Source organism: Mustela erminea, chromosome 5 (assembly GCF_009829155.1).
Source record: "Mustela erminea isolate mMusErm1 chromosome 5, mMusErm1.Pri, whole genome shotgun sequence".
In the NCBI taxonomy this organism is placed as follows: Eukaryota; Metazoa; Chordata; class Mammalia; order Carnivora; family Mustelidae; genus Mustela; species Mustela erminea.
Genome location: NC_045618.1, coordinates 44109598 through 44125897, shown reverse-complemented (window position 1 = coordinate 44125897; position 16300 = coordinate 44109598). Strand labels below are relative to the sequence as shown.

The 16300-nt window shown below is 45.9% G+C and overlaps 1 protein-coding gene across 7 annotated transcripts in view; it reads right to left on the bottom strand.

Moving 5' to 3' along the window:
• TLN2 (talin 2) overlaps positions 1-16300 on the bottom strand; it is a 421428-nt gene that overhangs the window by 96321 nt on the left and 308807 nt on the right. For all 7 annotated transcript variants that reach the window (XM_032342750.1, XM_032342743.1, XM_032342747.1 and 4 more), the window contains 6 exons: positions 15102-15310; positions 13908-14027; positions 12701-12898; positions 11305-11444; positions 4221-4314; positions 1961-2050 (listed from right to left, as the gene is read on the bottom strand). In XM_032342750.1, the coding sequence (XP_032198641.1) occupies positions 1961-2050; positions 4221-4314; positions 11305-11444; positions 12701-12898; positions 13908-14027; positions 15102-15310 (851 nt within the window). The remainder of the gene's footprint in view (positions 1-1960; positions 2051-4220; positions 4315-11304; positions 11445-12700; positions 12899-13907; positions 14028-15101; positions 15311-16300) is intronic.

The window sequence follows — 16300 nt, the reverse complement described above, 5'->3', positions numbered from 1 at the left end:
TGACTCTTAATTTCAGCTCAGGTCATGATCTCAGGGTGGGGAGATCCAGCCCTGCATCTGGCACCCCCACCTCCAGCACGGAGTCTGCTTAGAATTTTCTCCCCCTCTCTCTGCCCCGCCCATTTTATCCCCCCTCCTCCCCTGCGCTGCCCTGCTTGATCTCTTTTTCTTAAAAAAAGAAAAAAGTTATCCAGATCTCAAAGAGGTACAGTTCATCTATACAGACCAATAAAATAAAACCTATAAAGGGCATCCCACAGGTGAACGGTTTCAAGTGAGACCTGTGAATTCCCAGAATATAAAAATCAGATATAGACACTGAACTGCAGTGTCACAGACACAGCCTCGCTGATATTATTCATTTACTTATTGACAGTAAAATGTATATATGTCTTTGTTAAAAAGTTTGTGTATATATAGATAGATAGATAGATAGATAGGTGATCTGAACACTATTTCCTGAATTTTGTAAGCATTTCCCCGTATTTTGAAAATCACCGATGCTTTCTCAGAAAACAGCACCAAAATTTTTCTCCAGCTGTCTTTAAAATAACAGCCAAAAGGGACTTTAATATTTAGAGCCCAACCCAAAGAGGTTGAGCACTCTACATAAGGTCACAGAGAAGGTCACATGGGCAGGGGCAGGACACCTGCCCCATAGCTGGTGTTCTGTCTTCTATGAGCCTCACCATACCCCAAAAGGGCAGGTCCTGGTCCTACTTCCCAGGGTCACTGAGGATGGAATGGAAGATGCTGAACACAGCCCTTTAGAAAGCCTATGGCATTGCCAATACAGAATTCTTCATCAATACACCATCTTGGATGGGGAAAAAAATTCCCTAAAATTGCTTAGATATACAGCACAGTCCAGAGCATATGAAGACTTGCAAACGAGAGAAGTTAGAAGGTATCTGTAGGCACAGTACTGTCCTTTCTACCACCCTGCTTCCCTCTTTAAGAAGGAAGAGTTTCTGTAGATCGAAGTGTCTAAGACTCATGCACCCTTAGGGAGTCCAGAGTTCCATCAACAGTGCTGGACAGAGGAAATTCTAGTCTTATCCCAGTGCAAGACATGCCCCTCTCGACATCACCGACATAGCTGTGTCCCCAAAGCTGACATCAGAGTGATGTGGACAAACATGGACTTGTGCTCCAAGGACAGACTTGGTAACTGGCGACTGCTCCTTATCTGCATGTCTCCCTTATATTTTATTCTAATCCAGTTTGGAAGCAACCTCAACAACTTTGATATTGCCATCATAGGTTTGTACTTCTCCACTTTAAAAAAAATCATTATTGCTCCATTAAGAAAACTTTTTAGCTTCCCCACCCCCAACTGCTACCCACATCAAAGTAAATAAGAAGAAATAAGATGTCGCTGAGTTAGGTTAAGATGTGGAAGGGGGCGGAGACAGAAACCATTGCAATATTTAGATTTTCCTACTCCTCCAACCTCCCAAAAGAACATCCCATTGCTCAATTCCCTTGATAATGATGTCAAAAATGGGCGGTTGGAAGCACACACAAGGCGGGCGGGTCTCATGAAAGCCAAGGTCACTGAAAGGCTTTCCCTTGCAATTCAGTACTAAGTAAAAGAAATCCAAGATTTAATTCACAGTGAGACCCATCTACAATGTAGAATAAGCAGTGTATCTCTAAGCGTTCCTTCTGGACTGCATCGGCAGGAACCTGGGGACCTGTCAGAAATGTACAATCTCAGCCCCACCTCTGATCTACCAGATCAGAAACTCAGGGGTAAGGTCCAGCCCTCTGTGTTTCACAAGACTCCTAAGTGATTCTGAGGCATGGTCAAGTTTGAGGAGCACCTGTGCAAAGGGTGCCACCATCAAGCTTTGTAATATATGCAACCACACAGAGAGGCCACAGGCAGGTTGACAAAGAACATGCTTAGACTGTACCCCACAATGAGAAGGAGTGTTACCAGCACAGACAGGCTTACCTTGGAGTTTTCCATCACACTCTCAATGCAGTCAAAGTAAGAGAGGTCACTCACGGGTTCATTAGGATTGTCTAACATCCCCTTGACTGTCTACAGAAGGAAAACACAATTTAAAAAGCAAGCAAGTGTTACAGAACAAGAGAAATTTCCATGTAAAATACCAACTGTTGACTTCCCCTCTGCATATAGGATTCTGGGCATGGTTATTCATTTATTCACATTCTTGAGAGGAATTTAGGTGGTTTTACAAGTGACTTGAGATTTCTTGTTAGCAACACAACATTGATGGTACGGAAGAGGATGTTTCAGGTGAGCTTGGGTGGAGAGGAGAGTCCTGTTCACAGACTTGAAGGAGAAACATGGTATCCACAAAAGGGAGAGATTTTTTTTTTCTTAAGAAAAATCTAAAAATGAATTCAAGGCAATGGTCAATTAGCACGAGTTCTCAGGAACTCAAAGGAGCTGACATTTCAAGGACGCATTAACTCATTTCTACCTGATGAGGAGAACCTTCAGTTTTCAATTCTGGAGACTTTTATCACATAGGCATGAAACAAGGTCACTCCCCTAAACTTCCTACCTAGATGGTTCATTTGTTTTTAATTCAAAAAGTATAGAAAATATTCACTCCCATGTAAGAATCCATCAAGGAGCAGGGCACGGGGCTTGCTCCCTTTGTCTTCAGTCCACTGAAAATCATCTCTGGTTCCCATGTTGTAATAATCTCTGATAGTCACATATGAGGGAATTTTCCAGGGGAGCCAAGTCTGGGATAGAGCCATCCAACCTCCTTCCCCGTGGTTGAGAATATACATTCGGACCCAACAGCCTTTGGGGGCACAGCCAACAAAAAAGACACATCCATTGGAGTTACCAAGGATTGGGGGGGGTGGTCATGGTGGGAAGTACTGAGTTATTGAGATCCCAGGAAAGAGGGCAGCATGAAGGAGTTCATTTCATTGAAGAACATCCCCCCACTCTTCACACAATCAAAATTGTTTGGTAACAGCAGTCCTGAAAGAGTCATAATTTTGGCAACCAAGCATACTGTCAAAGGACAGAGTGTTTGTATCTGGGCCGATCTGATTTAGACCAAAAGCCTATGTATCGTGTTTGTGAATGTGAACAGAGCGGGATAGGATGGTAATTAACCCAACATAGGAAATAGGCTCCACTGTTTTCAGGATGCTTTAGTCCTCAGGTAACAAGCCTCTTCTCACCTCCAGCTGCACTCACTGGGCAACTGCCACCAGCAGACTGGGCCTTAATCAAACCCTTCAGAAGCTGCAATCAGACCCCCTCTGGCAGGGAGGGTATTCCTGTGCTCATCATCCAGAAAACTAAAGGTGCATTGGGTTCAACCAACCCATATCCACTGAGAGATCTAGTTGGCCATTTCAACATAACCCACACTGGTTAGGACTGCTCTATGTACAAGTGGAAGTATTGGTTGTCTGTTTACCTGCGTACATCTTAGGGGTGTAGATGAATTTTCCGTTATAAATAAACCCTAAGGGGGCACCTGGGTGGCTCAGTGGGTTAAGCCTCTGTCTTCGGCTCAGGTCATGATCTCAGGGTCCTGGGATCGAGCCCCGCATCGGGCTCTCTGCTCAGCGGGGAGCCGGCTTCCCCCCAACCCTGCCTGCCTCTCTGCCTACTTGTGATCTCTCTCTCTCTGTCAAATAAATAAATAAAATCTTAAAAAACAAACAAACAAACAAACAAAAAAAACCTTAAAAAAAATAAATAAACCCCAAGTATGAATACAAATTGTGAAGCACCTACACTGTGTTCTGGGTCACTAGGGGTCTCACAGTTGCCTTGACAATGTGGTAAGTGTTATTCCCGGGGTTTCCACTCACATGCCCCCTACAGTGACTAAAATAAAACGTACCGGAAAATCATTTTTACTCAACAGTAACATCTACCCCGGCTTCTTCAAACCGTGCCCACATAATGACTCCAAAACTTTAGGTAGAAATGGCTCATCTTCAGACTATGCCCAGGCTGCTTCCCTATTTGAAGTCGAGTCCTTTAAACAAATTAACTGTCATCCTAGTGGAAAAAGGGGAAGCAGAGATGATAATGCCATGAAATCTAATTTTTCTTGAATTCCTCACCATTTGGGATTGAAACCTCGGCCTCTGTTGTCTTTCAGGAAGGTCATGAGGCAAGAACAGAGGAGAAGAAATTGGCCTTTTCTGGAAAGGACAGCCAATCGCCCCATGGTAAATCCCTAGCAGCTTCTCTTGGGGCTTACCTCGAGCTCCCGCAGGGCATTATCACATTCCTTCTGGCCTGGAGCTTGCTGGGTGCACAGAGTGATCAGCTGATTGATGCTCTCGGTCACAGCTCTGTAAGAGAAATGGACGAAGGGTTTTTGTTTTGTTTTAGTTTATAAAGATCAACAGTAATTTCCCCAACAATATTTTGTAGGTTTGTCGGAAATACATGGAATTCGGTATAAAGGCTGGGGTCCCGGTGAGAGCTCTTCACCAAGGCTCTGAATAACCCAAAATAAACCACAACCAGCGCAGACAGAATGTGTGTCCCCACGCTGCCTGTGATTACTCATCTGATTTCCCTTTAAAGTGTCCGAATGGTTCTTTTAGGAAAGTAGAACTACCTTTTAATATATTCATAGGAGAGAATTCACAGCAAAGTTGCAAATAGCAAAGAGATCGTATTAACACTGTTTTTAAATAGTCTTCATTAGCAGCCCATAAGAGATAAGATGATCCGAGGCTATTTTGGATAGCCTTTGTATAGCTGGGAATGTTTTCTATATTTTAAAACATAGCAGGCGAAAAAACCCAAAAAACAAAAACCAGAACAAAAACAACAACAACAACAAAAAATAGCAGGCATACAACCAGTAAACTGCGTTCATGATTTTAAAATCTTGGCTTTCCATGAAATCCTACATGATTCGCTAGTTCCTAGAAGTTATCTCCAAATTATTCTTTAAAACAGCTCTTTTCTTTAACATTAATAGGAATTAGAGACTCATGATTTTATACGTGTTTCTATTCTTCTTAGCACTTGAGAAGCAGCTCAGCATTTTTTTCCTCTACTGGCACGGATTCCACCTCTCATGAGCAGCCTCTGCTTAACTCCTGCTTCGGTCAGGCCATGGTTCATTTAGAAAGTCATGGCCCGTTCTGAGTTAGTTTTTTTTATACGGTGTGAAATATGGGTCCAGGTTCTTTTCACGTGGGGCGTTGGGGTGGGTTTTGTGGTAAGCCTATCATTCCACCACCTTCCATTTAAAAGGTCATTGTTTCAACGCTGCACTGCTTTTGTAACTTTGTCGACAATCCCTGGGCCATATTTATGTGGGTCTACTTCTGGACTCCATTCCATTGACCTATGTGTCTAATCCTTTGCCAATACCATGCTCATATTAAATCTTAAAATTGAATATCCTTGTGTTTTAGCAATGAAAGAAGCAGAGACAGGAGAAATTTCCCTAAAGGGATGCTCAAGTAAGCAGCAAAAACAACACTCGAAGCCGTGACTACCTGACTCCAAAGCCGGACCCACAGCCATTTTCTGAATGGTCATGACCCGTCTACACTCTGGCAGGGTCCTAAATTCTATTCATGGTTACTAACCACAGCAGCTAACCCTCAACTTAAAATAAACAAAAACAAACTAGAGCACACTTGCTGTTAATCATTAGCACTGCCTAATATAAGAGACATCTTATTTTATTAAACTGCTTTGCAGCTTCCCACAGAATATCAAATTAGATGGAAAATGATGTTGCCAATGTACAAAGGCAATCAGCTTAATTATTTGATGAGGAGATACTGCTTTGAATTTTAAATTTAGCTAGGGCGGATGGGAAGAAGAAAAAACATCCCTGAACTCAAAAAAGAATCCCAAAATAGCTTTTGTAAGATTGACTCTAGCGATTCATTTGTTTGGGGCGGGGGGGAAATGCTTAACGAAGGTTTCATACAGGAGCACTGGGTTCTCTGTGGTGGAAAGCAAAACAGTAAAAACCGAAAGAGCAGGACAATCTCTAACTCTGGGCATCTTGGAGGGTGTGCTCTATGACATGTTCTCCAGATGGGTCCCTCGGAGTCCAAAGCCATGTTCCGGGTGGTAGGCCTCCAGACACACCCCCGAGTGGACAGGCTGGCAAGCGTGAGCAGAACGAAGTGCATAGAATACCCTTAACAGTGACAACATGATCACGTGGAGGGTATTTCCATGTTTCACACAAACGTTCCCTTTAGCTTATTTCTTTTACTGTTTCCTGTCTATCTGCACTTTAAAAAACAAAACAAAACAAAACAAAACAAAACACCTTGTTTTTATATAAAGATTGGTCCATTAACAACTGTCCATTGGGGAATCCAGAGAATATATAACTACTTATTATCCTCGTCTTTTATCTGTTTTTTTCAATGTGAAAATTTTTCAAATTAAAAAACTTGGCGTAAGAAACCCCAACAGACTAGTGGTTTGTGGTAGGATAATCATGAAAGTAAAAGCACAGGACTGAGGTCTGAATGAGTCACTGGGGTAATTCTGATCCATGATTTAGGGAGCAGTATTTAGGTATAATTTATCCTCATAACTCATTTCAGAGTCTGGAGTGGATAGCCCAATAACAAAATAAGTGGCCCAGAGGCAAGGGGTTTACGTAGATTTGACAATGAAAAACAGTATTTTTATGTTTCAAACTATACTAGTTGTAAAATAAAGGATTAGAAGCAACTCAAATATGGAATGACAGAGGACTGACTGACTGAATGGATAGCCTACTGTGGGATTCTGGGTGCCTATTAAAAGTCATAATGCATAGCATTCCTAACAGAGAAGAATATTCATGCTTCACTGTTAACAAAATCTACAAAACTGGATAAACTGTAGGAGACCATAGCTGTAAAATTCAACATATATATATTCAGAAAAAAATGACAGAATGACATGCCAAAAAGTTAGAGTTATAGCATTTTTAAAAGTGATTTTATTTTTAAATAAAAACATTTCAATAAATCCAATAAAAAATTATGATTTAGCCAACTTACATTGTCACAAAGAGAGGGCCAAAAGTAGCAGCATCCTCCCTCTGTTCTATATGAATCTAAATAGGACTGAACAGCAGTTTTAAAATATTTTTCCACTTTTTAAAAAATGACTAAAGCTGCGTAAGTTTTTTTTTTAATATAAAAGTTAAACAGCCATAATTCCCCTGTATAGAAGTAGTGTTTTCTTGTGTTTCATTCTTTATCTAGGCATATCCAGCCACTCTCAAGTTTTTTTTTTTTAGAAAACATTGGAACCTATAACCTTGGATCTTAAAAAATAAAAGGAGTTCTAATCTACACATTGTTTAGTGTTCAGGGATACTGACTGAATTGATTCAACTAGTTTGGGAGTTCTGGAGGGATAGTCTCAATAGAGAGGGAGATGGGCCGGGTTGTGAGAGGAAAATCAACCAATTTGTGTTTCTGATGACCTGTGAAGCACAGATCATCTGATAGGGAGCTTGGGGTGGGGGGAGACACCAACATCAGGTACCTCCCTTCCTTGAGGGAGAGCGTCTTTAGGCAGGCAAAAAATTCACGCTGAATTTCACCCGTGCGTATTCCCTGGGTCCTGCTCTGTACAAGGTATGGCAACATAGTTTGTCTCTTTAGGAAAGCAAAGTGATTGCAGCCTGGCTGGGGAAGCAGGATAATGAACAGGTAAGACACACAGAAGGTAAGCCAAAGGAAGCGGTGAAGACGGGAGCACGTCAGATGGGCTCCCGAACCTGAGAGGCCAGATGCTCTAGGCTCGCAGGGAGCACAGATGTATGGGTTCCGCATAGAAGGGAGAGCTCGATATGGACTGCAACAATCGGAGAAGTCAGTGAGATCCTGGTTTGGATAAAGGGAAGAGAACATTCTAGAAAGACTAACAGATGGACTAGTTTACATTTTTCTATGTCACAGTGTCAAAGTACTGCTTGCTGGGTCATCCCTTTTCACTGTCTCTGGAGACAGGAGGATGCCTGGCTGGCAGGAACCTCAAAACAAAGGACAGCCCAGGAAGAGGAATCGACTGCAAAGTTCTAAGAAAGCCTCAAGGGACAGGAAAGCAGCAGCAGAGAAACTGGCTGTGTCCCAACGATGGCAGTGGGAGCCAGGGAGTCCTGGTCAGCGTGACTGTGCTATGAGCAGTGGCACAGGGGGGCTGCTCAGAGGTAGGACACTCCCTCCTTCTTCCAATGCAAGCTGGTTTTCCATTTCTTTGACGAAGTTCAGGGAGCACTGGACCAGCCCCTGGCCAGGGAAAAAGCTGAGGAATAGTTGACAAAGGGTCTCCAGCTCCGCCCAAGTCCTCAGAAGGGAGTCAGAGCTCAGTACTTACACAGGAACAAGCTGGGCACTGAACGGAAAATGACTTCGTCCCCACTCAGCATCAGAAACCAAAGGACTGGACTCCTCATGTACCTGGGCTCCGATGCAGAATGCTTCTCTGAAGCAGAAATGCTGCTTTTCCAGAGATCAGTCTTTTTTTCTCAAAGCAGGAAGAATCATGTTGACCATCAAGAACAAAGGATTTAAGTCTGCAGACGTAAGAGCAGGGCAGGCCTGCACCGGTCTGAGTCTAGGTCCCCACAATGGCATCTGTGGACCTTTGGGGACAGCCACATAAAACAGAGGCAGGGCTGGGCTGTCCCAGGAATAGGGAGGGCAGTGGGACTAAAGATCAGGACAACGGCAGTCAGATCCCAGCTGCTCAACGCCAAGGGCGCTCACATGCGCAGCTGCTGCAGTGTCCAGATGGAACGAGGGGAGTATGCTGTGTGTGTGTGTGTGTGTGTGTGTGGGTGGGTGGGTGGGTGGGTGTGGGTGTGTTCCTTGCCCTCACTCCGAAGGGCCAGCCCTGGCCTATCACAGTGTGCACCTGCCCAGCACCAAGTGCCAGACCCAGCCCATTTCAGGCATGTGGCAAAAATCTGGTGAATGAATGAATGCACCCCCGCTGTGCAGAGCTTTGCCTCCAAAGAACAGCTCACCTGACTCACTTGACCTGGCCTGAGCTTCTACTGGGAAACCACCTCAAGGAGCAGAGCTTCCTGACATGTGCCAAGAAGCCAAGGAGAATGTGCTGGCATCTTCTGGCAACAGTTCCATCCAGAGACAATCATTTCCTGGGATGATTTTTAAGCACACGCAACTCCCTGTCAGCTGAAAGCCAGGACAGAGGCAAAGGAAGCATCATCACCTCGTCTCCAGGCCCCTTCCTCCATGTCACCACCAGGGGGCCGTCAGACACCCACAGAGCCAAGACACCAGCCATAACCCTTCAGGGCCTGTGTTTCCTTTCTTACCTATCTTGCAAAAGGCCAATTTGCACTCTCCCCTTTGTCCATGATTGAAGAGAGTGAACAGTGCGTTCTAAGTTGGAAACTGTAATTTTGAAATGATGCAAAAAATTGAAGATAATGAAAAACATCTGAGTTCAGATACCTGGAAACATCAGTTGCCCTATCCAAAGGCTCTTTGTAGGAAAAAGAAAACCAAGAGAGGGTTTTACCATAAGTGACTCTTAATCTCACAAAACAAACTGAGGGTTGCTGGGGGGAGGGGGGTTGGGAGAAGGGGGTGGGATTATGGACACTGGGGAGGGTATGTGCTTTGGTGAGTGCTGTGAAGTGTGTAAACCTGATGATTCACAGACCTGTACCCCTGGGGATAAAAATATATGTTTATAAAAAATAAAAAATTAAAAAAAAAAGAGGGTTTTATATGAGAAACAGCTGCTCAACAGAGAAGACATCATGCTTCCCTCCTCAGCCCCCACCCCTCACAGGGGCACCCACTCACTGGCACAGTCACAAAGCAGAAGATGGAGGCAGGGAGATTGGAGGGGATTTTCCCAATATCTGAGTGGCTCTCGTTACTGTTTGAAGCTGAAGTATAATCGCTTCTCGGCCTTTTGGCTAAGATCAAGTGTGAAGCTGAAGTATATACACCTGGGAATAACTACAGAAACTCAAGGGTTTCAAGGGACTTGCTCTGAAATGATCTAATTCCATCCCCCACCACCACAGGCAATAAACAAACAAATAAAGCACAACTGGCCAAGAGGGTACCAGAGACCAGATTTAACCGTAAGCATGACGATATCTTATATTACTGAGAACTAACAAGAACTTAGAACTCGAGGATGATGTAGGACAAGCCCCATTTTGCAGATGGGAAAGTTGAGACAAGTTGAGCAATCCAACCAACGGAACCAAGAGTGTCAAACATTAAAGCTTGGACTAGAATTCAGCTCTGCTGACTCTGAACTTAAAAAGACAACCACTGAACACCCAGGAGAGAAAAAGACCTGAAAAAACAAATACACAAGCAACCAAGCAAAATTAAGTTTAAAAAATTGCAAAGTCAAACTCAAGCTATGCATTTTAAAAATTACTAATCTGCGCATTTTGAAAAGGTTTCCAATTATGCTACATATCCTAATTGCCTGCACATCCTCTCTTCCTGCTGTTAACCTTCCTACATACAAAGTGATGTCAAAGAATGCTAAGAAAACAAGCCCACAGCACTAGAGAAACACCAAACACCCTACAGGCCCTCTTGGTTCAGGAAAGTGAATGTGGGTTTGCTAATACAATATCTTCCCAGGCTCTCACTGCAGTTTCTCTGCGGACCAGCATTCGGTCACTGGTTATTGAACTAAATTGCTGCAGTGGTCCTGAAGCAGACATTGTCTTGTATTCACTGCTTTCCTGGGTGAAAAGAGCGGGAAAGATACTGGCACCACCCCAAACTCAGATTGCCGTTCTAATATATTTCCCAAAACAGTTGACTCCCACCCCTACACCCATTCATCATAAACGGGGGCCCTTCTGTATGTAACAAATGGAATAAGTTTAAATTCATCTTGTTAGCCTTGATGCCAGGCACCCAGTGAGTGCCCAAGAAATGTTGAACGGCGCGTTGGGTGTTGTGGGGCTGTTTTTGGTTTTGTTTTTTAATGCTTTTTAGTATTTTCTGATTTTTTCCAAGGAGCACATATTACTTTCATCATGGTTAAGACAGAACACTCCTTTAAAAACATCTATGTAAGCCACCGTGTTTATAAATCAACAGGGGCTTTAAGTCTAAGCAAGCTGAAAGGCAGTGAGAGAAGACAGAAAACATCTTTCACGGGGAAAGCACGTGAGGACAAGCCAGTTTAATGAAATGCCAGAGTCGCCCCTCTGCCTCTCAACAATATAAAGACAGCCCCACGTCTCTGCTCAGCCAGAGCGGCAGGATGTCAGGCCTGTCTCTCAAACACGGACGTTATTTAACCACACATGAAAGCACGTTTTGTTCCGCTCTTACCTTGCAGCAGCTGCCAGGAGATTTTTGGCATTGGGGGCTCCGGGATCTACCGAGAGAGACTTGGCAGCGAGCAACAGCTTGCTGGACGCCATAGAGATATTCTTGAGGTTGCCTATCACTTGGATCTGGTCTTCTTTCGTCTGCAAAGTTGAAAGGAGGCCAAGTAATTAGGGACTGTCCATTTCTCCCGGGCAGCATTCAGAGAGCCGGGAGAAGCATCTCGATACAGGAGCAAGTTACCTACAGAGATCGCATTAAGCCCCATTAGTCTGCAGATGCCCAGCAGGTAGACACACTGCCCCAGGTCTACCCTTCCCCAAACAAATACCCACACCAAGATGCCCCCACAGGACAGACATCCATCCCCGAGCGGGTCAGCCAAGAGCTGTGCTATCTCACAAGTGCATGCAATAAGAGTGGGGGAGGGAAGTAGAGGGAGGGGGAGAGAGCCCCCGCGCATCAGTGCACAGATGGGGCCAGGATTCCAGCATCTCGCTCAACAATGCTGGAGTTGTCAAGGAGCTCCTACATCCCAGCCTGGCACAAACGCCCGGCACTGTCTGGCTACTCAGAGCCAACTGCACCCCAGAAGTTCCGACTCAGGGAAAGACACATTTCTCACCTGGTTGACTTTCTGCCTGAGAAACAACCATGTGTAGATAATACAGCCAGAGACACCCTGGGTATCTCCTTTAGGGAGTTCACAGGGGCTCCAGAAAAAACAGCTCTGTAGGCTGCCACCAGACCAGTCATGTTCCCTTATTCTGAACAAGGGCTTTATCTGTTCATCTCAAGGAGGTAATTTTTTAAAAATGATTTTATTTATTTATCAGAGAGAGAGATCACAAACAGGGGAGCAGCAGAGGGAGAGGGAGAAGCAGGATCCACATAGAGAAGGGAGCCTGATGCAGGGCTCAATCCCAGGACCCCCGGGATCATGACCCGAGCTAAAAGCAGACACGTAACTGACTGAGCCACTCAGGTGCCCTCAAAGAGGTAATTTTTAAGCATTTGACACTTGGTATTAGACACAGCCCCCTCCAATGGGCCCAGTGAAACTCAAACACATGGTTTTTTAAACAATATTATACCACATATGAAATATAGGACACAGAGCTGCCCTCCCTCTGAAAAGCTTAAGTAAACCATGAATCCTGCTGGATGATCGTGGGAGGTTATCCCTTATCTCTAAGAACCATTTCACACATAAGCTAATAGCGTCTTTAGGAATGCCAGGCCTGTGAGGTCACAGAGCTTTTTAAGCAGCAAACAGAATGCAATGGTGTGACCTGCTGACAGGTTCCCTGTGTCTGTTTGCCCAACGGGCCTCCAGGGAGGACAGTCCACCAGAAGAGACAGGAAAAGGTCCACTCCAGGCAGCCACTGCCACACTCACCTGAGCCTGGCCTGCCATCTCAATGCCAGCATCCAGGAATTCATCAAAATCATCACTGAACTTGCCAGAGGCTGCAGCCAGCTCTCCACTCTGGCCCCGGGTGGCATGGACCACTTCCCCCGCAGACTGGTTCAGATCAGCCGCGGCTTGGTTCAGCTCACTCTGGGCTTCCTGGAAAGGCTTTGTGCTGGGAGGTAACTGCAGTGGGGAGAAAAGGCACCCCCATAAGAACTTTCACTTTGCATTGTAGGAATGAAGGAAGGCTCTGCGGAGGCAAAGCCTCTCCAGGGCTGCCTTTCTGAGTCATCTAGACAAAAAGGCTCTGTGTGGTCTGAGCCCACCTTTGTTAAGTCTGACCTTGATCATATAGACATTATTTCATTCACTGAAATTTACTAAGCTCTTCAATGCTAGACACAGGGGATCTAAAAGTGGTCTGTCCTCAGGGTCTGTGGTCCCCTCAGTGGCATAGCCAGGGTTCACACCCGGGAAGTCTGGCTCCAGGATGCATGCTCTGAACCACCTCTCCATTTTGGATGGAGCCTCTCAAAGGTTTAGCTTTCTAGAACTAATAGGCAGATGCTATTAAACTTCAAATCCTATTCTTTCACACAAATAGCCACCAATTTTATTAGTAGCTGTTGCTCACAGCTTTTGTGAGGATCAGAAGTGTCACTGGTGGAACTATGACTGTTTGTTCCAGCTTGTTAGTCACAGCACATACACTGCTTGCAGACCTGGTATGTGCCAGTCACCCGGCAGAGAAGAAATGGATGAGCCCAAGCCACCCTCCCCCTGCCCCCGAAAGGGGTGCACAGAACAGGGAACAGGCTCCATGAGCGAGCAGCCTCCTGAGACTACTCACTGTCTCAAACGTCTTGAACACACATACCCTCCACCACCTTACTATCACCCTTGGCGATGTCCTGATAAGAAGTCAGAGGATCACACATCCACCTTTCCTGTTTTCACTGGGCTGGCTGGAGAGCACGCAGCAACAAGGACCCAGAGAAAAAGTAAACTTTTAAAGCCCCACCTGGGAACTTTGCTGATGGCAACACCGAACAAGGAAAGGCAAACTGGGAAGTGAAACGATACTCCTGAGACAGAGGTTAGCTGCTCAGAGATCCCACAGAGGGGAGAAGGCTCCCCCTCCACTCACACCGAAGGTGAGCCCAGCCCCCCTTCTCACTGCTCAGCCTCTCACCGAGTCCACAAGCAGCTTCTTGCTGGACTCGCCAATGCTCTTCAAGGCCACGTCTACATCCTTCTGTCCTGGGAGACAATTCACGCAGTTATTCAAGGAGTGAGAGACGGCTTTGGCCACCTGCAGAGGGAGAAAAGCTGCATGAGAGAGCCCTTTCCATGCAAACACTGCTGCAGACATGTGGGGAGCCAGCAGGGACAGTGCACGGAGCTGAAAAGCATCGGGAAATTATCTGCCAGCATCCAGCTGACACTGTTTACCACTAAATCACCTCACCAAGGCCTCTCACGGCGGTTAACATCCTGCCTCGGCAAAGGGGCTGACATGGTGACACAGGACGCCTTACGTGCACCCGGCACCAGGCTAAGTCACCATTCTGTGACTCGAATACAGAAGTCTCCTATGTTATGCCAGGTTCTACGACAAAGAGGGCCACCACGAAGAGAAACAGAAAGAGCTCCCTTCCTGAGAGCCCCGCAGGGCTGAGTTCTTTGGGTCTCAAGGGTCTCAGGTGTGATCCTCTCTGTGACACTCCGGGGCCACCACCCCAGACCACAGCCCGCCCAAGAGCAGGAGGGACACTCTGAGTGCTTCCAGACCAACTTGGACTTGCCCACATGCTGCCTCTCTGGGATGGGTGAGGGCTCGCTGTTTGCACTCAGGGGAAGGGTAAGGTCTTCAGAAGTGGGCTGTGTCATTCCCTTTACCTAGACCATCTCCTTCCCAGCTTCCTGTTTAGAACTTCTCCTAGACTTCTCCCATCATCAGGTTGGCAAAGACCCATCCGAAGAGGCAGTAGAGCAAGTGTACAACTTTAAGTGGCCAGACTAAGTCTACTATCTACCTCACCTCCCAGACTAGGGAGAAGAATATACTGAAGCATACACGAGCCCCCAACAGACATGCTGCCTCCTGGCTCCCAAAATGCCAAGGACAGATTTCAACACCAGTGCCCCCCACCCCGCCAGCCCCCATACTATCTGTTGACTCAGTCAAGCAGATCTTCTATTGTCGGGGGTACTGGGCAAGAATTACCAAAGTGGGGGTCGTGTACAGCCTCCACAGGTATGGTACTTTGGGAGGTTTTGAAAACACCCACTGACTGAACAATGTGCACACCACGGAAAGTGCTCAGGAGAGAGCCTGCCAACACTACCACTTAGCAATAACCACAAGTGCCGTTCTGGGCCTCACCTGGGCTAGTCTCTGCTGACTCTCAGCATCCCCAGGTGCAATCAGGGCCTGCTTGGCTTCTTGAATGAGCATGGCAGAGCCTTCCATGACGTCCCGTGCAGAATCTAGCATGGCATGTGCAGCTGCAGGGTCACTCGTAGACGCGGCCACTCCGCGGGCAGCCTGGGCCAGCGTCTTCAGAGCCTGGGCTGTCTCTCTGGCAGCCACCCCTGGAAATGAAAGCCCACCACACCTTCTGTTAGATTCTACCTAGAAGTCATACTCTACTTGAAAATCAGCCTCTAGACCAAAGCTTCCTAGAAAGGAGAGCACCCTCGGACAGTCGGTGGGGCTTCTTCTAAAATCTGAATTGCTAGGCTTTTCCAAGGAGTAGCCCATACCACTGGCTGTAGGCCAATCTAAGAGATGGGGGAAAGCAAGTGCCAGGCTGAAAGGGATTTTGCTCAGGCTCCCCTCGCCCTGCATGCCACAGGCCTAAAACACCAAAGCGCATGGGATCAAGGACCCAGATGAATCTTTCAGATGCACGTCCCTTCCCAATTGTTGTTATTGGGTCATGACTTCTAGACAAGAAAGCAAGCAGTCCACATGGGCAGCTCGGGGCATTTTTACACATCTGCGAGCACATCACCACCAACCAGATGGCGTCAGAGCGGTTCCATTGCCTGCGTCCTTCCTTTGGCAAGAACCCCTCACGCCAGAAGCAAGCACTGTTGCAGCCTCAATTCCTGTAGACTAGTTTTACCAGTTCTTCAATTCCTTGTTGACGGAACCACAAGTATGTGTTCTTCTTTGTCTGGTTTCTTTTGCTACCAGAACTTTAGGAGTTTCACCCATGTTGTTACATTCATTCCTCTTTCTTGCTACATCGTATTTCAGGATACAAGTCACCATCTGTTTACCTGCTCCTCTGCTGATGCACATGTGGGCTGTTTTGTGTTTTAGGGTTATTACGAATAAAGCGACTAAGAGTTCTTTACATGCATGTAGGTGGCCAGATGGAATCATTTTTCTGGATAGAAACTTAGGAGCTGAACTGCTGTGTCACAGAGTAAGTTGATCTTCAGCTCTAGAGGACATGACAAAGCCTTTTTAGAATGGTTTTACCATTATACACGCTCCCAGCAATGTAGGAGCATTCCAGTGGCTCTACATCTCAGCCCAAACTAGCTGCTGTCAGATTTCTTACAGCATTTCTT